Source organism: Podarcis raffonei, chromosome 2, assembly GCF_027172205.1.
Source record: "Podarcis raffonei isolate rPodRaf1 chromosome 2, rPodRaf1.pri, whole genome shotgun sequence".
Lineage (NCBI taxonomy): Eukaryota > Metazoa > Chordata > Lepidosauria > Squamata > Lacertidae > Podarcis > Podarcis raffonei.
In genome coordinates this window covers 74,027,307-74,052,086 of record NC_070603.1, presented here as the reverse complement: position 1 = coordinate 74,052,086, position 24,780 = coordinate 74,027,307, and the positions used below count along the sequence as shown (strand labels likewise).

The window sequence follows — 24,780 nt, the reverse complement described above, 5'->3', positions numbered from 1 at the left end:
AAACAATATGTTGTGAGCTGGGAATACTGCCTTTATCAGTAAGAGCATGGCTGAGGACCTTGAAATATTGGATCTTCCTCCATTATAGAGCCCTATCCCCTAATTCTATACTTTACAATCTTTTAAGTGATAGTGCAATCTACAATCTATCATTGATTTGTAGGAGAAAACTGGATTCGATAGGGCTCACTCTAACTGATTTTGAAATCTCTGATCCCAAAGATATATGGGAAATTATCAGGAAGACCCTCACAGAAAAAAGTGTTCTCGCCATGCTTGAGGTTGCAAAGCACAGCACCTGCTCTCCTATCCACCTAAATCTCCCTTTGTGTAGAGATTTCCAAAAGGGATACATGACAAATCTGAAGAAACATGAATCGTGTAGGCTGTTTATGTTGGCCAGATTTAACATGTTTCCCTCGGCGGTAGTGAGAGGAAGATACTTAGCTATCCCAGAATCAGAGCGTCTCTGTAAATGCAGAAAACAGGAACCCGATACTCTAGAGCATATATTCTTTTCCTGTGATTTTGGCAGCTATGCCAGAAGACAATTATTTGAGGCCCTAAAATTTAATAGACAGTTTTTTACACAACCAAATGTTCAGGACCTGCTGGCGGACAGCAATGATCAAATTACTTTAATAGCGGCTGAATTTTTAAGTGCTGTCCATGAAGAAAGAATGGGCCATGATAAAGAGACTTAGTGGTTTTTAATGGTAGGTGATGTTGCTGTGTTGTATTATATTATTTATGTACATTGATTTATTTCTTGGAGTTAAGAATAGGACTGGGATAAATTGTGTTCGCTGAGCCCGTATTTTATACAGTCTGTATATGATGTTTGTTTGTTAATGTGAGGTGTGATATGCCTAATAAAGGATTTTGAATTGAATTGATGGGTTGAGCTGCTGTTTTTGTTCCATTCCTATCTTTCATCCATTCAGTCTGACTCAAAAGGTATTAGGCATGCCTGTTTTCCATGTGTTGCACATGGTTTTCTGCTTCTGAATTTATCTGCAATAATTCTCGTTATGCATTTAATAATTAGCCGTGAGTGTGATGGGGCATTCCCTATTCTGGTCCTTACACTGCTTTTCCGTGAGTAGGAAAATTGCTGCCAACGTTCTAAATCCAGCTCCAGAAGCTGCTTCCTGGTGTGGTTACTGCTCAGATGCAGGGCATGTTTCTGTTTTGATGGAAGAGGAGTCTAAAGGCCAAACCAATGCAGCTTGTGATTGGCAGCAAAGGCCAAGCTATTTCAATGAACTTGGACACACGGTAGTAATTGGCTGTCACAGAGTGCTAAAACATTAGAGAAAGCCAGTCAGAGAATCCATGAGTATTCTGCAGGGCAGTTCACTAGGTGTGGGATTATTCTACCTCTTTGGGTCCCATAAAGAAAGATGAAAACCTTTTCTAGCGAGAAGCAAGTATCCCCTTTTCTTCTAGCAACAAGGTTTCATCATCTAGGGATTTACTGGTTACAATGCTTTTTTTTTAAAAAAAGTGAAAATGGTACCCACAAATCTTGGGGAAAGTATTTTTAGTTAGGGATAATACTGCTGGGTAAAACACGGTTAGTTAATAACAGATGATCTTATCAATTTCCCTATGAAGTAGATTGCAGCATTCTTCCCATTTTCCTGATTTTTCAGTAGTTTCCCACCCCTAAACTTATTGGTGTGTAATTTCAATTGACAGCACCTGAACAGGAAATCTGTAGGAGATCAATATCATGAGAGTTTACTGAGCACCAGCTTTTATATGTAAGATACATTGTGGCATCTGAATAAATATCTCATGGGTACCTTGGAGCATCTGCTCAATGCTTTTTAATATCAAGTATTAATTTTTAATTCAACATCACAGCAGTTGAGTGAATGGGGAAGGGAAGGGAGGAAAATCCAAAACAAAACAGCAGATATTTACACCTAAAATTCACATCACTTATTTGTTGGTTCCATAAACATGCTATCACAATATATACAATGAAATATCTTTAGGACTCTGGTACAAATATTTTGTTTCCTTTTAAGGTTTGCTTTTCCTTACAGTTATGATAGGTTTTCCGAACATGAATACACAAAAAGAGAACTGGTTGTGGGGGTTGTGGTTGCCGTTGTTTTAAACAACAACAGATTGCCATAGGTTAAAAATACATTTACAGGGCAGAGTACCAGTCAGACATCACAATCTATACATTTTTTGCTCAATTTCCTGTACAAATACACAGCATTCGTGGGATATTTACATGAAACATGATGGGGAAACAAATTAAGCAACATGATATCACCTCCCTAAATTTCCTGCTCACTCGTTCTTCCTTAGGAAAGATATGATTTAGTCCCCTTTTACAGCGTAAAGGGGGAAAAAATGAGTGTGGGGATGTTTGTGAGGGAAAGAATCCCTATACCTTTGCTATGGCAACAAAATCCAATTATATTTCCTACTACAAACAGGAATTACTTCTTCCTATTTTTCAATCACCCATGTCTTTAAACCTTCCTTCTACTTCAGGCAAAGGACAAGAACACCATATTTTGGAGCAGTTTATACCTATTCCAAAGTATCATGGTTGTATGTGCTACTTTGTTGTCCAAAGATATGTTTCCATTTTGCTCTCTGTGTCCAACTAAATTATTATGTTGCTTTTTTATAGGTTGGCTTTCAAAGCCATGTCAGCACATATTCCCCCCTCTCAATGGGGCTTGTGCTGGTGGCCTGAATACCTAGTAATTTTAGTAATGCAGCATAGGATACCCAATTCAGCAACTAGAAATCCATCTTGATTTATCGGATGCTAAGTTCTCGCCAACTGCAATACAGTGGAAACTCATTTTAAAATTGCATCCATGTACACACATAGAGACCTTCCTTTTAGAAAGCCACCAAAGCACACCAAACATTATGTAGAAATTGGAAAGCTTTAGTTACTACATCTAAATTTGCTTCCCTCAATGGAATCTGAAGGTTGAGTGTTATGAAAGTAGCTGATATTTGCTTACATCTGCCAACTCATTACCTTACTTGTAAAAACAACAACCTGCTTTCAGGTATCAACAGCAAACACCCTAGCTATACTGTGGGTTGCAATCCTCTAAGCAACCTACTATAAGGAGAAAGTCCATAGGCTTGTACTGCTAGTCTCCAAAAAAGATGTTACGTCTTTTTAAAAAAACTTCCTGGAGCTCTAAGTGGATAACATTTATGTCTGGCATTCTAATCTTAACTGGAAGTATAGGACCTGCATTTAAATTGTGCCTGACAGGAGATACCGGTATTTCTTTCTGATGGCACTGCAAAGCCACTTTGACTTAAGAGAGGGAAATGATGGTTGTGGATCAATGGAAAGAGGCAATACAAATGTATTTTCTATCTAGTGCGAACTCAAAAATAAAACTAGGCAAGTTTTTAATGCCATGGTGTTTCGTTAAAATATAAGGACGGAACTACTGTGTGTTTACATTGGACAGAGCTTGGGGGAAAATACATTAGCAGCTTACCTCAGAAAAAAGCAATTTCAGTCATACAAGGTACATACGGTATATTTTTTGTTTGTTTCTTTATATACTGATTGATTGAAGAGTGAAACCAGAACTTTGACCTTCTGTATGTTTCTGTCATTGGCTGTTTTGGAAATTGAGTCAATCCTTTACATTTTCTGTGCTGATTTCTCATTTAGTATAAAACATTTCATAATGTGCTTCTGGGTATCACTACAAAAATTGTAAAAATAAACAGATTCATATTTTTTTTAGCCACCAGTGGGAAGGGCAGCAAAACTGGATCTTGATTAAATATAACTTTGCCATTATTAAGGTGTTGGGATGACATGGATTTAAAAAATGCTGACTAAAACCCTAACAACTTTCAAGTATTGTTATCTTGCATTATTCATTTGAATCTGCAAATCCTTGCCAGATTGCTTAATATGTGTTAATATTCCTTTTCATCCCATATTTCCCAGCACCTTTCCCAAACTTAGCTACATTTCTAACTCATATAGTTCATGGCAGCTTGTCCCACAGTTCCTTTGGTTAAAATGTTCAACTATGGCATGTTAATTGGCTGCACTGGTTCTTGAATATAAATATAAGCAACGCCCCATTCCCTAGGTTCTCTAATAGTCAATCATGATTTTACACACCATAGCACACCCTTAGTCGTCTCCTTTGTAAACATTTCAGAAACTTTTTATTAAAAAGGATAAAAATATTTTTTCCCCCTCCACCCGCTTCTAAAATTTTTACTTAGTGGACATTTTCTGAAGACCACTGTATTTCTATGACACTGGAACAAGTAACTGGAAGTGATCTTGTCCAATAGCAATGCAACAAAGAGAGGCTTTCTTTTCTGGGGTGGGGAGGATGGTACAACAACAGATAGTAGTTTGGACTATGCAAGATCGTCAGCCTTAAAGCAACTGTCAGGCGTGTGCTCAAGCCTTCCTTTTATTCTAGCTTAGTTTCTTAGTTGCTCTGGCATAAGATACTCCTCCTCAACTTCCTGGACTGGAATTAAAATGCTAGTGCCAAAAACCAGAGGCACGGGGAGGCCAAGACTGGGCTGTAAGTCCCATGGTTAGGCATTTCCCTCATACTGTAGCATCAATAAATACAGATGAATAACAATGGAAAAAGCAGGAAATCAAAAAGTCTATGCCAAGCCAAGAAGAGTTTGTGTGAAATGATGCCTTAAAATAGAAATGGCAGCCAGTCAGCACTGGTTAGATTGCTTCAGCACACCTGAGGCAATGCAAGGAGACCATTGCAAAATAAGTTTATATGCCTCAAGCCTGGAAGATCTCGTTTCTTCAGTGCCTTTAAAACTCTGCACCTTCTGGCTTTGCGGAATCCCTGAATTCAAAATTAGCATTCACTTACTACAGCAAATAAACACATTCCTAGTGCAACTGCTTCAAAACTTGTGCGCATCTCAAAACTGGAAGGAAAGCTTGTAAAAATTCCATGCCACATCCCCCCACCCTCAAAATCCTAATGCTTTTCAGTTTCTGCAAGTGTCTATAGCTAATATCACTTCCTGCTGTCTGATAAACTGTAGAAGGAATGAAGCACCCACTGCAAAAAAATAGACAAAACCCCAAAACACTAAAAATCTTAAAAGTATAAAATTAAATAAAAAGGAAAGCAGCAACTGCACATGCTGGCCCAATCTCTGGCTCCAGTCATTAACTCTCAGCAACAGAGAATAAAGCAGTTCACTTTTCTTTTCTCTGAAGCCTCCTTATTGTACATCTGTCTTCTGGTTTCACAGACCTGGAATGATCATGCAAACCGTCTTCTCTCACACTTCTGCCTACTGCTCACTGATGCCATGCTCCCACGCTACTCTGGCTTGCTCTTCTTTCACACCGCTAGTTGGCTGGGAAATTTTGCGATGTAGCGCCCGGTGTTTTTCATCCTCTTCCAAGATCATCCCCTCCTCGTTTTCCATGTTTGGAAGGCGGGAGTGATATGGTTTAGGGGGTAGAGCTGGAGGGTCCACAGCGTCCTGAGGAATGACTCCCGATGGGGCAGAGTGGCTTCGGCACGGCTGGGATTTGAGTGTTTCCAGGACATCCGGCTCTGAGAGACTATACCTGACGGGAAGGTAGGGTGTCTCTAAGTCTTCATCAGTATTCCACGCCTGGCTAGGGACAGAATCCATAGTGTCTGTTCGAGGAGGGGGCTCAGATGAATGCCCAAAGTTACTTTCACTTAACGAGGAGACGCCACTGCTTGCACTGCCTGAGAGGGTAGAGTTGCTTCCATCCAGGCCAGACTGGGGGCTTGTGGGTGATGCAGGAATCGGATGAAGTGGTGACTGTTTAAAAAACGACACAGAACATTCATACGTATGTCAAAACAAAGAAATATTTCTGCACTTCCATGGTCCCACACCGATCACAGAACATTAATTACTGTTTTATAGATTTTGTGTTCAAATATAAACAAACATCATAGCTGTCAATGTTTCCCTTTTTTAAAGGGAAATTCCCTTATTCCGAATAGGATTCCTCGCAAGAAAAGGGAAGAGTTGACAGCTATGAAATATGTATTCTCTGCCTTCTCTAGCTTTCCAAAGGGAAACACCCGCAGTGTAATAATACCCTGAGGTACAGGGAAATTAAACTGAACCAAAACAATCGCAATTGTGTGGTGGCTAACTCTTGCCTTCTTGATATTTACAACAATAAAGTGATCAGATAGGAAGGAGGGCAAGATTCATCTGCCTTTAATTATAGAAAGTGTAGGGTATTTAAGATGGTGCAGCTATCAAAATGTCCTCTTCTACACAATTGCTATCAGTACATAGAAGTCCTGTTCTTTGCATCAGTCACTGTATCCAATACAGCCTATAGTTATGTATTTTTATATTGTAAATTGCCCTGCGATCCTCGGATGAAGGCTGGCATATAAAATAAACAAAATAAATAAAACACTCCCCTACATAGTATTGTCTGCTACCCTGGTATACTCAGATATTCCAAAATCAAAGCACTTACTAAGAATAAACATATACTTCCAAAGTTAATTTTAATTTGCAGCAACAATGCAATTTAGAACAGATTTTCAAGGCTTTACTTCAACCCCTATCCATATTGTGCAGATGAGCTCTCTATCATTACAATTTCACATAGTAAGAGCAGGATGAATATTTTGAGTATTGGTGCATGTACATAGCAACAGATTTTACAGGTACCACGTGCTGCTCCATGTCCACTTTTAACTTTTAGTACTGGGGTTTGCAAGAGGCTACTTTTCTTCTCTCTTCTGCCCTTCTAAAACCTGTGCTGTGCTATAGTACTAAAGGGCTCAGGATTGAGGCTGGCTGATGTTCTGTTACTGTATATAGCTGCCGGAAGTAAGGTGAACAGTGTGGGAGGACAACATCAAGGAGCACATCCCACCAATCAAAAGCTTTCCTCTGGAATACAATAGCTGTTGGGGAATTAAGGAGGCCAATTCCTTCTGTTTTCATTTCCCCACCCTTACCTCCAGACACTTTAACTGCCCTCAACCATAGACCAACCTGCACATTCTGCCAGTTTCCTGAAATCCCTGAAAATGGGGTGGATGAGCAAAATTTCTTCAGAGTTTTCAAGCAGTAGCTGAGGCCTCCCAATGCTTCTTTAACTTAAAAAAAACAAACCCTTTTGAGTACTCATAGCAGTGCAGTGGCGTAGCGTGGGGGGTGCAGGGGGTGCAGGCCGCACCGGGCGCAACATCTGGGGTTAGGGCAAATCCACGGGTTAGGGGGCGCAAATCCACGGGTTAGAGGGCGCAAATTACTTGCCTTGCCCCGGGTGCTGACAACCCATGCTACGCCACTGTAGCAGTGTGAATTAAGGCCATATTTCTTTGGGGATGGACCATTCTCAAAGCAGCAAGAAGAGTGCTTTGAAAGTGCAATTCCTGCTGGCACAGACTGTGGTTTCAAAGCACTCTGTTCTCCCTGTTTGAGCAGGTACAGAAGAGTGCTTTGAAAGGGTGGCTCTGGATGGATCTACGCTTTCAAAGGAGACCCATGCTTAAATAGGAAGAGCATTTTGAAAGTCAATAAGGGAAAGTGCTTTGAAAAGGCTCCCCTTGCTGCTTTCAGAGTACCCTAACTCTCAGGAAATGTGGGCTTACCACACACTGCTATAACAGCTTGAGGATCTTTTAACTGTTTTAAATAAGCAAGCAGGAGAAACACCCTTTCCCACCTCATCAAGTTTAGCAAGGTGATAAATCTCCCGGTAATACCACAGGGCGTACAGTAGAGTAAATCAGTATAAATAAACAAAGAGGTGGATTAAAGAATTGCTCTCAGTATGCTGGCTGAATTAGAGGCTGGTTCTGCAATTTGAAATATAGTTTTACCTTACGTAGCGTCCGTGCAGGCAGTGCTGGGGGGGCATCATTAAGATGGTGATGGAAGGCATCAAAATGCAGCGAGTAGTGACCTTAAATGAGATAAATGGAAAAGTTATCTGCGAGCAGTAAGTCAGAAATAGCACTTCCAACTCTTAAATGTCCTGTGATGCTAGTTAGACAGATATGTCCTGATAGTGCAGTGTCAGTTTCCTAGAAACCAATTATTTTACATGGTAAATTGTAACTCAATGTACACAACATCAAACAGCAAATGAAGGCAGCAACACAGTGTAACACACGCAGTTATCATATCAAGGCTCCCGTGGCAAGACAACAGGCTCTTTAGCATTAAATATCTGAAACCTTAATTTATCTTCAATAACTGGAGCTCAATGTTTTATTTGTTAAACTTAGGCTGCAATCCCATACACCTTGTAGTAAGTCCCATTGAACTCAGTGTGACTTACTTCTGAGTAAACATGCATGGGATTGTACTGTACAGCTTTTAGCAAGACACTGGGCTAGTGTACATCACTCATAAGCCCAATTCCAGTCCCAAAGCACATTTAGAGTACTGCTTTTTTTTGGTTTTTTTAAGATTTATGAAATCGTCAGCCAAGAGAGTTGGTGTAGCCTTCTCTTCCTTTTACTCCTTTTTCATTTTTCAGAAGGCAAACAGGTGGCACTGTTTGCTTTCACATGGTTTAATTGGGCATTAGTGCAGGATTTCTTCTGCAGACCTACTGGCCATTTCCTTACCATGGGGCAGGCTTCGGGGAGGTACTGGTGGGGCCAGGATGCTCCCAACATGAGTAGACAGGAATGGCAAGGCCTCTCTGGTTCCGCTGTCCAGACTCCAGCTGCTTGGTGCTGCTGGAACAGCTGAAGGATGGAAACAGATTGAATTTGGGTAATGCTGTAATATCTGATGGGACTGAAGGCTGACTTTTTAAACTCACTGAATCAAGTGAGTTTTGGGACTGGCCCCAAGCTGTTAGGTTATGTCCTGCTCTGAAGGCAGCGAGTGGTAAGAGAACTGTGCACTTCTTGATCATGAGAAAAATACGAGTTGTACCTACCTGAAGTGTAGTTTTTCCATTTCCTAGTGAAAGGTCAGCAGAGTGGGGCGATGGCTCCACCTAGCAGTCACAAGGCAGACAGCAACATTTTGGGAGGTAGGACTCCCAGCATGCATCCAGGATGCAGACTCACCAAGCTCAACAGCCGGGAGTGTATGGATAGAAAGAAGAAGAAACATGCTACCTCCTAATGTCAATGTGACTGTGCTAATAACAAGAATCCTGTAGCCAAACCAACTAGGGCAGGGTCTGCTGGCCTTTCATCAAGAAATGGAAAGCTACCTTTCAGGTAGGTACAACTGTACTTTTCCCCATTTCCAGTGAAAGGGTCAGCAGCTAATCTTTCTAAGGAGAGAGTGCAGCTTCATAGCGGGAGGACCTGTTGCAGAACCCTTCTGCCCAAAGCTGCGTCTGAGGATGTGTAGGCATCCAGGTGGCAGTGCTTGAAGGTCCTGGGTGCTGCCCAAGTAGCTGCCCTGCAGATCTCCTGTAGAAAAGCAGGAGAGGAAAACATACCCCTGGCTGCTGTGGCTTTTGCGGAATGAGCCATGGTGTGCTGAAGGGATAGGAAACCACTGCACCTCTTAGGCTGGCGCTATACATGCCCTGATCCACCTAGAAAGGATGGAAGAGGACATCTTCCTGCCCGGTGAGGGTGGGTGGAAGGATACAAACAGGGTTTCAGTTAGCCTATGGGCTTTAGTTCCACCAGTGTAAATCTTCAGGGTTCTGCAGACGTCCAGGGAATGTCAGGCCTTTTCCAGATGATGGAGTAGGGATGGACAGAAGGAGAGAAGAACCATCTCCTTCCAGTGATGGAATCTGCAGGAGACACTTGGGGGTCTCGGTCCTTAGCACTACTCTGTTTCTATGGAAGACACAGAGGTGTTTGGCAACAGAAAGAGCATTCAACTTGGGAGACTCTGCAGGCGGAGGTGATTGTGACGAGGAAGACCATTTCCAAAGAAAGGCGCCACCTTGCTGAGAGGTTAAAAAAAAGAGGGTTTTGAAGCACAGAGAGAACCCTGTGAAGGTCCCAGGAGGGGAATCTATGGAAAGTCAGAGGGCATTTAAGAGATGCTCCCTGGGGAAAGTGTTTCAGGAGTGGGTGAGAGGAGAAGGAAGGGGAGTGCAGCCTTGAGAGAACGGAGGAGACCACTGCTGCCTGTTGTTTTAGCACACTGGGCTTCAGGCCTTTTCTCTGGTCGTCTTGAAGGAATTCTAAGATGGTAGAGATACCGGGGTTATTGATTTTACACCCTTCAGTAGAGCACCTCAGGAGGAAAGATTTCCAGGTGACTTGGTAGATATGTAGAGTCAAAGACTTTCCACAGTGCAGCAGAATATCTATAATGTCTGGAGTGAGATCCATCTGTCAGCCATCTCTGGTCAAAAACCATGCAGTCAGATGCAACCAGGCAGGATTTGGGTGAAGGATCAGACCTTGAGTTAGGATGTCCGGTAGCTGGGGGAGTCGCCACAGAGAGGAGAGTGCTAGGCACAGTACCTGCAGAAACCAAGGACAATGTGGCGAGAACCGAGTGATGGAGTACTCTTGCCTTTTCTTCCCTGATTTTCCTGAGGACCCATGGGAGTTGGAGGGAAAGCATAGAGTAGACTCTGTGGCCAGGGGGAGAGAAGAGTGCTCCAGGCCTCCACTGATGGGGTGTGAAACCTGGTGAAGAATTGTGGAAGTTGGCAATCCCTGTTAGATATAGAGAGATTGATTTTGCATTGGCTGAAGCTTTGTTGGAGTAGTTGGGAAACAAGTGGGGTTCAGGCTCCACTCTGCCTGGTTTGCCCGAGTGTTCTTAAGTCCGCATATGTGTTCAGTAGTTGTGACTGATTGAATGTTGATCTCTGCCTAGTCCAAGAGGAGGGTTGTTTCTTGCTGCAGATTCGGGGATCAAGCTGAGCCTTGCCTGTTGATGTTTCATTTGGCTTTGGTATTGTCTGTCCAGATGTACATACATGTTCCAGAGAGAGAGATGTTGTGTAAAGTGAGAAGGGCTAAGTGGGTGGCTCAAAGCTCCAGCCAGTTGATGCTCATGGAGGATTCTGCTGCAGAACACTGGCCCTGGACTGAGAGATCCCTGCAAAGTGCGCTCCAACAGGCGAGTCTGGCATCTGAAGGTATTATCATTTGCTGGGAATCCTGGAATGGGGAGTCCCTCCTCAAGCTGCCTAGGTCAGTTCACCATTGCAGGCTGTGATGGAGCTGGGGCGACAGCCTGATGGGAAGGTGCCTGCTGAGGGCAATGTCTTTCGGAAATGGCAGTAGGGCCCACTGGAGGGGCCAAGCATGGTGCTTCATCCAAGGAGTTGCTGAGATGCAGAGGCCAAGGACATCTGCCACCACCATTATATCGGCGTGGAATGAGGGCTAAGGCTGTACTGCAGATTTGCTTTCTGAAATCTTTCCAGGACTATAAGGAGATGAGGCTTTTGGTGGTGTACAGGAGTTCTCCAAAATGTATTAGGTGATGAGTTGGGGAGATACGGCTTTTTAAAAAAACTGACCAGGAACCCATCAGTAGTTATAAAATGACTGATTGTAGAAATGTGGAGAACGGTGCCTATTCTGCTGCTTGTTGTCCATCTTGTATGTTAGCAATACCTTCCACTTGTCATCTAGACTAAGATGTCCTTTAGGGCATAGTCCCTGAGAAGCTTGCCTCCAGCATATGGCGCGATGGAGAGGCTGACATAAGAGCGTCTACATCCCAGTGTTTGAGCCATTAAGTGCATCTGGTGACCGCATCTGCTACAAGGGCTCAACAAGCACATTGAGAGGTATCCATAGTAGCATCTGCTATGAAGGCAGCTGAGCAATGGATTTTTAGTAGGGTTTGACATGTGCAACTTGTATCCTGGTTTGATGGGTCTAAGGGCTCATCTAAGAGCTTATAGATGTTTAGATAAAAACAGAGGCTGTTCATGCTGCTCTAATGGGCAGGGTGGTGGCTTCAAGTGTTTTATGGATTGCATAGTTCAATCTGCATTCAGTGGTGTCCTTTAATTGTGAATCCCCACCTCTGGGAAGTAGATTTTCGGAAACTAAGAGAGAAATAGGACAATACATGCTAGGGGTTTTAAGGGAGTCAGTGAATTCAGTTTCCAAGGTGTAAAATGTATTCACAATAGGTACAGCTTTTTATATTTTGGGGAATGCTCCCATTCTGCCTTAGTAGCCTTCTTTAAAGGAGCAAGTACCACAACTCCTTTAGGGGAGTGTAGGGAAACAAAGGGGAACATGGCCACAGGGAAAGAGGACTATTATTAACTCCTAATTTTTTCCTTTTCTGTCACAGAAGAAATTCAGTGACAGATCAGTGAGAGCAGTAGCAACCAATGGCAGGAGCAGAACTGGATTCTTGCTGGGAGTCCTATCTCCCAAAGGTTCCTGTCTGCCTTGTAACCACTAGGTGGAGCAATCAACTTACTCTGCTGACCTTTCACTGGAACTGGGAAAGCAGTTTAGATAGATTAGCATTATTAGGAGACCAAGAAGATATCTTGTAGACTACAGATTTTTTTAAAAAGCAGGATAAAGGAAGCAGTAACAAAGAACAAGGAACAGACATTTCAGTATGCAGAACAGAGCCTGTTACTGTGCCGCGATGACCAAGATGAGGTAAGTTTGTTTTCCTCTGGTCCCAAACCTTTTTTTAAAACAAAAAACAAAACAAAATTCCTTATACATTAATGAGACAAAACAAGTTGAAAAGAGTTGCATTTTCCTGATAACGGTAACACACTTATAAAATTCATGGTAGCAATCAAACAGAAAATAAGAGGCTTAAAAAAAACCTATAGCAATGAAAACAAATCACCAAGACTTTGCCCAGACCTTTCCTTAATATTGATCTCACTGCCAAACATCAAACATAATCTCACCGACAGGGGAGTTCTGACACAAGACTTGGCAAAAAGTATACATCAGCCTTGGTTGTAGAGGAGAATGCTGTGGATTATAGTTTATGTGGGGCCTATAACCCCCACAATGAATTAATTATGTTTCCCATCCCAACATTCACCTTGTTATGAAGCTACCATTCACTGTTTGTTTAACAAACCTTCTTATTCTGTTCTCACTGAGAACCTAAATCCACAGTTTTTGAGTCCATAGCAGGCATCATTTTCAATCAGCCTATACGTACTGACTTCCTGCTGCCGCCACTGGATAAGCAAGTTGTGTGCATGCTTTGAAACTGCTCTAAACTGATCACTAGCTATCTGAAGGTCACCACCTGTATAGAATACACATGAAAACCGGACACAAAACATGGAATATCTTAACTGCTGGCAATTTCGATGCCCTCCCCCCCAGATGTGTCTATCGTATTTTAGACTAAAATGCTTGGAAAACCTGATGTGCAATTCTGATATTGGATGGTTTATCCCAAACAAAGGCTTAGCTCATGCTTAAACTATCTTTGAAAGTCCCTGCTGCCCTGTAGTGGCCAAAGCATCGGCTGCAGAGTTTGTCTTCAGTGATTAGATTCATCAGCAGAGAAGCTATAATTGAAAAGATTTTGCTTTAAGCTGTTCAATGTCACTCTACTGTCAAGAAAAATCAGTGTTAAAAAGGGAAAGTGACAGGTCTCCAGATTTACCCAAACATGTCCTTTCAGCCGGTTAGGGAGAACATTCCAAGCATCTTCAGCTGTATATATTGTGCAGTTGATTTATACACCAACTCCCCTTTCAATGGCCTATGGTAGGGATGTCCAACAGGTCGATCGTGATCTATTGATCGTGGTCGATCTCTGGCTCCCTTTCTGTAGCGTCCCTAAAACTGACTCCTGCCCTGCTCCCTCGCACTGCCCTTGATTGTTTGATCTCTGGAAGGAAAGACAGAGCTTTCTCTGATGCTGTTTTCATCCATAGCCATCTTTTTGTGAGTGACTTTACCCCTTTGTCCCTTGCCTTTAACCCCCACAAAAATGGAACTTTTCCCTCCAAAAAAGCTGTTTTTAACCCCTAAGAAATGGGGCCTTTCTCCTCCCTAAAAAAGTTCAACAACTTATAGCTGACCCAGATCACTGCCAGTTTTTAATTCTGAAAGTAGATCGCAGTCTCTTGAGAGTCGGCTACCCCTGGCCTATAGATTACTGACCTTTCCAAAGTGCTGCTTCATAACTGAAGTTTTCCCTTTATGTAGATAATCTCTATGCAGGAAGGAAATTGTCATATTTGAAACATGACTCACAAATGTATATATTCTGCTAGGAGTATATATGGATTCAGCAGTTGCTGTGTGGTAAACTGCTTGTTCTAAATACACATGGTTTTAAGAGATTGTAGTGATAAGAACACTTTGAATGAACATAAAACGAGACAATAAAATTAATTAATATTATTTAACAAAAAATTTATATACTGCTTGATTGCAACAAAACCTCTAAGGGCTGACAAGAAATAGTAAAATTATCAGCAAAGTAGTTAAAAACAAGTAGTTAAAACATTTTAAAAATAATTTATTTATTTATTTGATTTACTGAATTTACCTATATACCACCCAGAGGTCTCAGGGTGGGTCATAGAATTTAAACCAGCAGCAAACTAAAAAAAAAGGTTGAAAACAATTTATTCAATTTATGTATGTACATCTGGATAGGTTTAGCTTAACAAAAATGTTTTAAGCAGGCATCAGAAAGAACACAGCTAAGACACCACTCAACCTGATGTAAATTGGCAGGGAGTGCAAAAGTTTAGGTCCTGCCGTGCTAAAAGAACAATTTCTTACAAGTTCTGCAAGTGGGTCAAGAGAGGTCAAGTGGGTACATATGGAGTAAGGAGATCCTGAAAATAAACTGGCTCCAGGGCTTTATAGGCCAATACTAACACCTTGAACTTCACCCACCAATGCAGATCTCTGAGCAGAGTCTCGCTCATGTCAGCAACCATGCTACAGCATTCAGCGCTAGCTGTAGATTCTGGATCCAGCAAAGCAGCAAAAAACAATGCCTGAAATAAGTGTTATAAGTAAATAATATAAAATAGGGCAAGGAATACCTTTTTCAGCAACAGAAAGGTTGGGATCGCTGCAGGGTTTGCACGGTCCAATCACTTGTTGGAGCAAGGCTCGCTGGAAGTTTGGGTGCTAAGAGAGAAGAAAGGCAACAAATACTTGCACTTTTTAAACAACAGTTTGTAACTATCCCATTTGATATCTCCAATAAGATTCACAAGATATCTGATTGTTTACATTTGTTTTAGGTTACAAGGGTTACAAGGAGGGCATTGGAGAACTTTCCAGTTAAGCCCCTTCCACCAGTAAGAGACAGGGGTTGGGGTATAACTTGATTCCTCTGCTGGAAGGACCTCCCAAGACTGAGACTGGACTGGAATGAGCAGAAACACCCTCCAACCCCCCCCCCCCAAAGTGGTTGCTCTACAGATCTCCCTGAGAGGAGCACATGCTCAGGGTGCAGAATCTGCAATTTCTTTTACTGAATTTGCTCAGGAAGCTGACAGGTACAATGATACAGGTGCTGGTCAAAGGATGGGCCTGTCTGCCCTCAGCTATTGCCAATAAGTTTTGCCTGGGATTTTTAGTGCGTTATGACTAGGGCAATCCCAGCCTTGCCAGCCCTGTGTGCTGAGGCCTGCTGTTTGAAATGTCCACCAGGTGGCTGCTCTGCTACTCCCTTGGCCAGGAATCACTAAAGTCATCCCCCTTCCTGATTCACCTCACCCACATGATTCCTAGCTATGGGATTCAGAACCCCTTTCTCCCCCCCCCCGCTCTCTTTTTCTGAAGGGGAAAGGTGGGCCAAATGTGGTAAATTACAGCATTGCCTGGTAGCCGAACAACAGCCTTACAGGAGCTGACTGGGGACAGTTATCCTGCCAAGGAAGGTCAACTGCAAGTTCCTCCTTCCCGTTAGTTCCCATTTCCAAAACACTTGTCCTTTCTTGTCCAGAAAATGGATCTGTTTGCTAATTTCATGTCCTGGCACATTCAGAAAAAATAGCAATTCTGAAATCGTTACCTGTCCATTTTCCATGATAGCTGCAGGGTACATGGCACTGCTAGGTCGGTCTCGGTGCATCGGTAATAACATCATCAGCTCCCGATTATGACGATACTTATCTGGTAGAGAGGGAGAGCCTGTAAACAAGTGAGAACAATCACGTACACATGACAAAACACAACAGAGATGCTCTTTGGCCCAGTCACGGAGTCTTCCTAAGATGTCTGAATCACAACTATGAAACATAACATTTTAGCGTACAATGGAAATGAGCTTAACTGGCACACAGGAATCACTGCTCTAGTGTTCAGTGCATAACAAAAACAGCAACACAGACAAGCTGCTGGGTCTGTAGCATACCGCTTAGCAGGTCAATGAATGCATTCTGAAAGCCCCATGTTACCAAAATAAAACTGCCTTTGGTAGATCCATTCTTATGTGGAAAGGCAACAACTGCTGGTGTAAGAACATAAGAAGTGTGCTTCCACAAACTGTGTAATTAACAAGCAGTTAAGCTTAGTATTAGAATATGAGAACGCAGAGCTTCTCAAGATATCTCTATCCCATAAGGGTTTTGATTCCTATTGACATATATTGCCATTTTGATGAATGTTTGTTTGGGCACTGCATAGTGTATCAGTGCATTATGATCTTTGATGGGGGAAATCCTACTCATTATGGTACTGGTTGAAATGCACAGCTGCCTAAGGTAATGATAACAATGGAAACTATCTCCCCTACTGGATGCATTAATGTGCAGAATCTGATGCACAAATTGAAGCTGCTAATATGGGTCTTAATTTGTGGCATATCTGTGCCACAAGCATGTACTTAGAGGACAAATGCAAACAACATATTTTGCAGCTGTGCCTGCTACTGGGGTTGACATGGTCCCCTCTGCAAACTTTCTATGACCACATGAATAATATCTGACCACACACAAATAATATTAAACACAAGTGTTATTTCCATTCGGTACAGATTTCACATGAACAGAAGCATGGCATGCAGGTCATACACTGAGATTTAGCACAAAAGGAAGAAATAATATGGTTAGCAGTACAGGAGAAACCTTCACACTTTCTAGAGTTTCCCTCAAGTTGTTAAGCTCAAAGAAATTCAAACTCCACTGTATGATTAAATGTTTTCACTACAAACACAGAACACAAATAATCTGACCATCCTATCATTCACAATGTTCATTTAGATAAGCATTAATGTTTTATACTGTCTCTTTTACTCACATACATATCACAGATAGTCCTATTTCTGCATCATGAAATATAAAATACTGATCTTTTAGGAGCACCAGTAAATGTATTATGGCACAAAGCACACGGCTGATTTCCCCCTTTTAAAATATATTCCTCAATTTATCCTAGAAGTACAGATGAAGCTGTTGGGTATCATCAAATTGGAAAAACACATGAAAACAATACCTTTGCTGCTCATCTAACATGGTTGACAACAGTTGTTTCCTGAAAGCTTTTCTATTAATTATGTGACTTCAAGTCATCAACAGAGGGCAGTATTTGTCAAAAGCTCCTTTTAAAAGTTAAAGAAAATCATGAAAAATGCATGTTACTTATTTGTAACTGTCAGATCTTTGGAAATTCTACCTGTTCAGCCAAGCTTGTTGGAATAGTATCTTGGTAGACAAAAAGTCATACATCCACTCTTTTTTGTTTGTTTGTTAATATGTCTATCTGCGGGTAGGGTATCATGGTGGTGGCTGTGTTTGTTGCTTCATTCAGGTGCTTATGGACAACTTCAAAATATGCAACTGATCTGCTGAAAGCCCATTAGTCTAGTGCTTCTTTACACAAGGCATACATGTGCACATCCGAAGTGTGTATTTCAAATGACATGCTTACAGTAAACCTGCAGCAAAAGAGCAGCAGTCCCACATTTGGAATGGTGTGCTCTGCCTTTTGAAGTACAGTGGTACCTTGGTACTCAAATGTCTTGGTACTCAAATGCCAAAAACTCACCATTTCCCTGCACCAGTGGTCAATCAGATTCCCTAAAAAGACCAAAAGGAGGACACAAGAACAAGAGCCTTCCCTTGTTTGTCCCTCAAAATATAGTAACTGGAAGTATATGGTCTCTCTACTGAGGAGAGTTTACTCCTCCCTAACCATAGTCTACTCCTCCCTAACCATAGATGTGCTAAAAAGGATACTAGCCTGACTGTGAGTTGCATCCAGTGGTGTCCTTCTATTCACAAAAGGCTATTGATCCCTCAAAGACTTCCATGCATAGAATGGGGGAGGGAGGTGATTCTCCCAAATGTCCCCTTTCCCTTACAGCCTCCATATCATGTCCCACACTGTTCAAATGTGTACCCTAAGCCCCTAGAGCAGACTGGAAGGGAGCACTGGGAGCGGAAGAGGAAATGAGAAAAAAATCCCCTCCCTCCCTTATGTTCTTGGAAATTACCACTGGATCAAATAGCTTTCTGTAAATGTAAGGACAGCACTGGATACAATCCACTGTGTTTTCATTTATTAAGAGAAGGCTTTGAGTGATGCAGCTGTGCAATCACAGTTCTTCTCAAAAGTCTTGCAGGAGAATAACATGAAACCTTTCGCAAGAGCAAGATCTGTTGCGGGATTACCACTCAAAATGGAACTTCAGTGTCACTGTTTGTAAAACCACGTTGTACCGGGGATGCCTATGATGTTCATTGGTAATAATTTCCATCAGAACATATTACTCTCACACTGAACTAATTTTTCAGAAGGGAAAACAAAGCGTATGGGGAACTGGCAAGTCTTATCACAGGGATCTTGAGGAAAGAAATGCAGTATAAATTACAACAAAGACTGAATTTTTTAGAGCTGCCTATTTACATCGTGGGATGCTGGAGCCAATGGGATGGGCAATGCCCTTGTCATGTGACGCTGTGACAATCCACTATCTCAGTCTAAATTCCCACTACCCTGTTATGCAATGTAGGGGAAATGATGGTTTACTTTACAGCAGGTGTAGGGAACCTTTGGCTCCCCATATACTGTTGAACTACAACTTGCATGGCTTCCAGCAACCTCTAGAGGGCCACAGCATCCTCACACCCACTTTACAGAGTGATATAAGAATTATTGCCATAATATTATATATGAATTACTTTAACTACTAAGAAAAAGTGCCATATAAATACTAACTTTGAGTGGGGTAGTATGTTGGTCTGTCACAAATTAAAGAACCAATCTTGTGGTATCTCATAAAAGTATTATGAATTACTATAAATTCTAAAGTTGTAATCCAATGCACACTTACCTGAGAGTAAGTACCATTCAATATAGGACTTATTTCTGAGTAAACACGAAGACTGTACTGCTGATATTTCTAAATAATTTGCATGTAACCCAAATATGAACTGATTTGTTCATCTTTGCTGAAACCTTCTAGGAGCTTGTTTTAACTTCAAAGTCCAATGTTTAAATGCTATTATTATTCAGTGCTGATTAAACAGCTGTGACTTGCTGTCCAAGCAGACAAAAAGAGAAGTCTAAACTGAACAGCAAGATTGACCTGACAGCTCCTACTATGAGTACACAGCAGGGGACCACCTTCAAAATGCACTAAGCACAACTAAATATAGGCTCCAAATGGTCTTTTAAGTATATTTACTTGGGAGGCTTTTGTATTCTCTCCAGGCTGAGAAATGTGATAGACATAATCTAAGGAAATGACAGCTAGTGTCTATCTGGCAAACATCCAGATTGAATACTTGGTGAGAGATACACATCTCCCCTTCACACGTCAATGTATTCATGCAGCTAACACAGCTCCTTGAAGGGTAAACTGGCCCTAAGCCTGTTAACAGCTAGCATCCAGAAGTGGACATTGTGCTCTGCTTTTATCTATGAACAAGACCAACGTTTGCAGCTAATTTGTGTGTTTATAGCTATGTAATGAAAAGGTGGAAGCTTTCACAAATACAGCTTGTACTATATTACAGCCAATGATACACTGTGTAATGTTTACCCTAATGCTCTTCTCCAAAAAGACCGTGATCAGAGCTGTGTTTGGAAATAAAATCTTAAGCATATGAATCTGACCATGTATGATATATTTATATCAACAATTGAGAAGTGGCAGTATTGTAGGACGGACTGACAGAAGTGTGTAAGTGATTCTCATATCTACAATGCTTAAAATAATATTTAAATTGGCCTTAACAATGAAGATAAATCAGCTCATTCATGGAGCAGAGCCCCGTAATGTGTCTACTAACCTCTCAAAAGGTGCTTTATGACATACTACTGTACCGAGTTAAGAAGGCAGCATATTCCTACAAATGTTTATCATTTCAAAATGAAAATGCATGTGTACGTTTTTCAGAGACAAGCTGCAAGACATTTCAGCTGATTATATTTACTTTTTGTGTTAATTATATTTGAGTTGTACTGTTCACTGTGAACAAAACAAGCTTTGCTATATTATCCAATAGTTTATCTATAAAAACGAAACAAAAATCAGAGCCATATGAATGGGGGGCTTACCTAGATATTCAAATTATAGTTGCATCTCAGTTAAGTTAGATCTCAGCTCGTGAATAAGAATATAGGAGGTTTAGCTGGAAATCAGACTATTGACTGAAATCAAAGCTGCTAAAGTTTGGGCAACTCTTTTTTCATTTCTAAGACAAGCTTTGAACCTTGAAGAGTGCAAGTTAGTCATCATTCAGTAAATCGAGGTTCCAGTACAACTCCTCACATCGGAGTGGAACCTATCACTGCCAAATAGCTGCAGTGAAACACACTGATGAACTTGGTGCACTTCCTGGCTGAAGGGTGTCTAAGTCTGCCACTACAAGCTGGTAACTCTGTTGGCAATCTGAACAGAAAGGCCAAGGGCTGTATGGGTCATGGAGACCAATCTATCCTCTCACCTCTAGAGGTGGTTCCTCCAGGACAGAGATGAGGCACATTGGTGGGGGCAGTGTGGGGAAGCCTGCACTGCTGCCGCCCGTGCTGTATCTGTTCTGTGGATAAATAGAGGGCTTCAGCCTCCAGTGTTGTCAATCCAGCACCTTTCATCAGCACTAAATTAAAAAGAATATAAATAAACATAAAAAAGGATTGAAGCATATTGGCAGAGCTAGGCATGTGAATTTTGCACTGCAGCTTGCTTTAGCGCCAATGCTTGTCAATCTCTCATTTCCATAGAATAAAACTTATTAAAATGGGGGGGAAATGTACGCAAATAAATAAATCCCATGTTATTTTCAATACCACCAGGCTTATTTTCTGCAAAAACAATTTCATCCCCGTTGGAAGTTTCACAACAATTAAATTAATAATTCACATACTGTGAAGTATCAAGAAGATTTGGGGCTTTCCTTTTCTAGTGTGCGATTCATGAAATTCCAAAAACTTCTCCATTAATTTAAGAAAATTAATTCAATTAGTTTAAGAAATCTGTGCAAGAATAAATGAAGTTTTCCAAAATGATCAGAAACAGTCAAAACCAGAAATCACATGTAGATATGACAGTGCTTGTTCAAATATATATTTGCTAACAGGAAATGATGTATTACTTATTAATTGGTTGTCCTTTAACATACATCACCTCATTTATCTCTAAGCACTGGTAGAGAGTCTAGATGCAGGAAATGCTGTTGAGAAGTCAAATGGCAGCTCAGAAAGCTGGATATCCACAGTATCACAGATACTATGAGTACTGTGAAATGATGCAAGGACCACATACCATATTTTTCCTCCCCAAAGTGCATACTTCATAGAGATACAATTAGCAGACATAGTTGACCCTAAAGCAGTACAATCACATAACCATTTTCCTGACAACAGTCACCACCTTTACCTTCTTTATTCAGCTTTGATCACAACTGTTTTCCCACCAACTTTGGTAATTATAAAAATATTTGTACTTATATACAGTACTATGCTCTTTAGCTTAGTGCAACAGATACAATAATGAAAAAGACTTCACTCAACATATGAAGCTCCCCAGCTGTCTCTGCACCATCTTTTCTGCTGTATATAAAGCTGCAGTATGCTGAGTCATATCACCCATCTATCTAGCCCAGTGTAGTCTATTCTGATTGACAGTAACTTTCCAGGGCCTCTGGCAGACAATATTTTCCAGCCCTACATCTTGAGAATAATTTTTAATTGGAGAAGTCATGGATTTAATCTTGCACCTTCAGCATGTAAAACATGTGTTCCACACTCAGTCCCCTTCTCCCCTCTCCCTACCAGAGATTAATAAATAATAATAATAATAATAATAATAATAATAATAATAATAATAATTTATTATTTATACGCCGCCCATCTGGCTGAACTTCCCCAGCCACTCTGGGTGGCTTCCAGTCAAGTGTTAAAAACAACCTTTTGCACAAAAAAGTATGTCTTCTACTACTGAGATATTGGTTCTTCCATTGTATCACTACTGCCAAGGATATTCTACAGAAATGGGTTCACAAAAAATAAGTGGATAGGGAAGTTCTGTTGTTCTGCTGCATACACAGCAGTGCAATTTGGTTTGAGAGTCTCTAAGCAATAATTTGGTACCCAGTTCTAGAGAGGCCACAGCTGGGGGTTCGGAGAGTTCCTGTGACTTGTGAAGAGAAGAAACAACCAACTTTGCATAGTGTCTTTTAGAAAAAGGAAATACTAGGGAGTGAAAGCTATTTCAAATATTTTCTCTCTCCCTTTCTTCATTTGTAACTCAGACAAAGAAGGCAAATTTTGTACACCTTGTTCCAAGTAAGATTCTATATGCTATGTTTCTTCATCCTGATTTCTTTTCCTTTGAGACCTGCCTGGTCTACCTTTGTCCTCATGTGGTTGCTGTTTTCAGTGCTGTTTTTCACACTGTTTGCTTTATAATTGAAACAACTCGTACAAGCAGCAGAATGGATTTAAGTGAATGGGCTCAATTCTTGGGGAGCCCATTGGAAACACACAGTTAAATTGTCTTAAAATAAATTTTATACCAGAGAGAAAGTATACCAAACTGTTCTGAAAAGATGACACACTTAATTGGGACATTGTAGAAGACAGTCTTGAATAATTCATTGTTGCAATAATGAAGCTATCGCTTATTTTAAGCAAGGAAGCAATTCAATGTACAGTCTAGAATTTTAAAGGGCAAACATCATAGCAATTTGTAGAACCTTGCATGTTTCTATCTAAGTGGCTCCTTCTTACCCCGTGCACTAGGAGGTGCAGAGTTAATCATCTGGGATGGTGCAGAATGGGTAGAGCTCAGGCTTGAGGTGGAAGGACTGGCCTAGGAAAGAAAAAACAGATATTTGTGATTAGATTCTTAGGGCAGGATTCAACCAACATGTCCCACCCAGTGGAAGCCAGTGCAAGTGCTCTCACTAGTACAATGGGGTTTTCACCCAGCTAACATTAAAAATTGTCTAAGTAAACTTAAATATAATTCAATAATAAAATACCTAGCATTTTGAAGTATTTCTGAGTGTGTCAAGTGTTTCATATTATTTTCATGTAATCCTTATACCAACCTTGTAAGGAAATGAGTGTTGTTATTATTCTCATGTTGTAGATGTGGGAGGAAGGCTGAGAGAGGGTGACTTGCCTAAAGCCAGCAAGTGAGTTCATGACAGAGGTAAGATTTGATTTCCTCAGTCTGTAAGGCACTATATTATTCTAGCAATGTCTACAAGTACTGAGTAGATCTTAGTACTGACCGAGATCTTAAATGCAGGGCTGTCTTGCCCACAGGAGCTAGGGGTGTGGGGCACCCGGGCGCCAGGCTCTCAGGGGCACCAGGCTGAGATTCCAGGGCCTGAGAGTTGAGTCCGGGGAAGAGCCCGCCCATCGGTCGGAGTGCCGTAGTGGGCTCTTCTGCTGCTGGCAGCTCTGCATTGCGAGTTCGGGGGCGACTGAGCCAGTGAGACGCTGAGGCGGCTGGCTCTGCCCTGCTGTGCGCCTGGGACTGGGCAACTGGGGGGGGAGGGCACCAAGCGGGTCTTTGCACCCCAGCGCCACATATGCTTAAGACAGCCCTGCTTAAATGCATCCTAAAATCATCTTTAACACTGCATATTCCTGATGAGTTACAGTCGTACCTGCATGTGGTACATATCCTCTGCTGTTTCTCCGACAGAACTGTCTGTTAGAATAACCAGATTCCCTGTTTCACTTGATGTATGGGAAGAAAGAGAAGATGACGAATGTCGAACTGTGCCCAGCATATTCAATGGGCTACGGAGAACAGAGAACAGTAAGATAAAATAATATTTTGTTTTAATCAGAAATATTTATTTAAAAAATGCATCTCGTTCACTGGAAGCTACTGTTTCAGTACCTCAAAACATATTGAAGTAACATGCACAGACAAGCCTTTCTGCGTCTGTACATTTTCAGTTAGATAAGGCCCATCACTATATTAAACAAGGACTTTCACATTTTGCCCAGCTGCAGAGCAAGTTAGCCATTTGTCAAGAAATGTTAGAACATATCGGAGAAACCACTTATTTTTTTAGTGCCAGAAGTCAAATTGTAAATTCACGTTGACCTAAGTGGCTGTTCCTGTGTCTCTTCTATCTATTCAAATATTTATTTCTGTAAAATATTTATATCCTGCTTTTCTACCATTTGTTCAAAATAGCTTTCAACAGCAGAGAAGAAAAACGACAATCACCTAAAATAAATAAAGAAGACAATAAACGTATACAAACTCAGTAAGCACTAATGTATACCGTATTTTTCGCACCATTGGCCGCACTTTTTCCCCCTTAAAAAGTAAGAGGAAATGTCTGTGCATCTTATGGAGCAAAGCCAGCAAGAGCCACTGCTGCCGACAAGCTCTGTGCAGCTCTCCCTTTAAAGCAAGAGCTGCATAGAGTGTGTCTGCGGC

The 24,780-nt window shown here is 41.3% G+C and overlaps 1 protein-coding gene across 8 annotated transcripts in view; it reads right to left on the bottom strand.

Moving 5' to 3' along the window:
- Positions 1 to 1,503: 1,503 nt before the first annotated feature.
- DOCK3 (dedicator of cytokinesis 3) overlaps positions 1,504 to 24,780 on the bottom strand; it is a 150,522-nt gene continuing 127,245 nt past the window's right edge. For 3 of the 8 annotated variants that reach the window (XM_053377455.1, XM_053377457.1, XM_053377458.1), the window contains 8 exons: positions 23,990 to 24,125; positions 23,100 to 23,181; positions 20,816 to 20,968; positions 15,937 to 16,055; positions 14,957 to 15,044; positions 8,619 to 8,741; positions 7,866 to 7,948; positions 1,504 to 5,823 (listed from right to left, as the gene is read on the bottom strand). In XM_053377455.1, coding sequence (XP_053233430.1) covers positions 5,317 to 5,823; positions 7,866 to 7,948; positions 8,619 to 8,741; positions 14,957 to 15,044; positions 15,937 to 16,055; positions 20,816 to 20,968; positions 23,100 to 23,181; positions 23,990 to 24,125 — 1,291 coding nt within the window. In that variant the 3' untranslated portion in view covers positions 1,504 to 5,316. The remainder of the gene's footprint in view (positions 5,824 to 7,865; positions 7,949 to 8,618; positions 8,742 to 14,956; positions 15,045 to 15,936; positions 16,056 to 20,815; positions 20,969 to 23,099; positions 23,182 to 23,989; positions 24,126 to 24,780) is intronic. The other 5 variants (XM_053377456.1, XM_053377459.1, XM_053377460.1 and 2 more) reach the window with 5 other exon arrangements.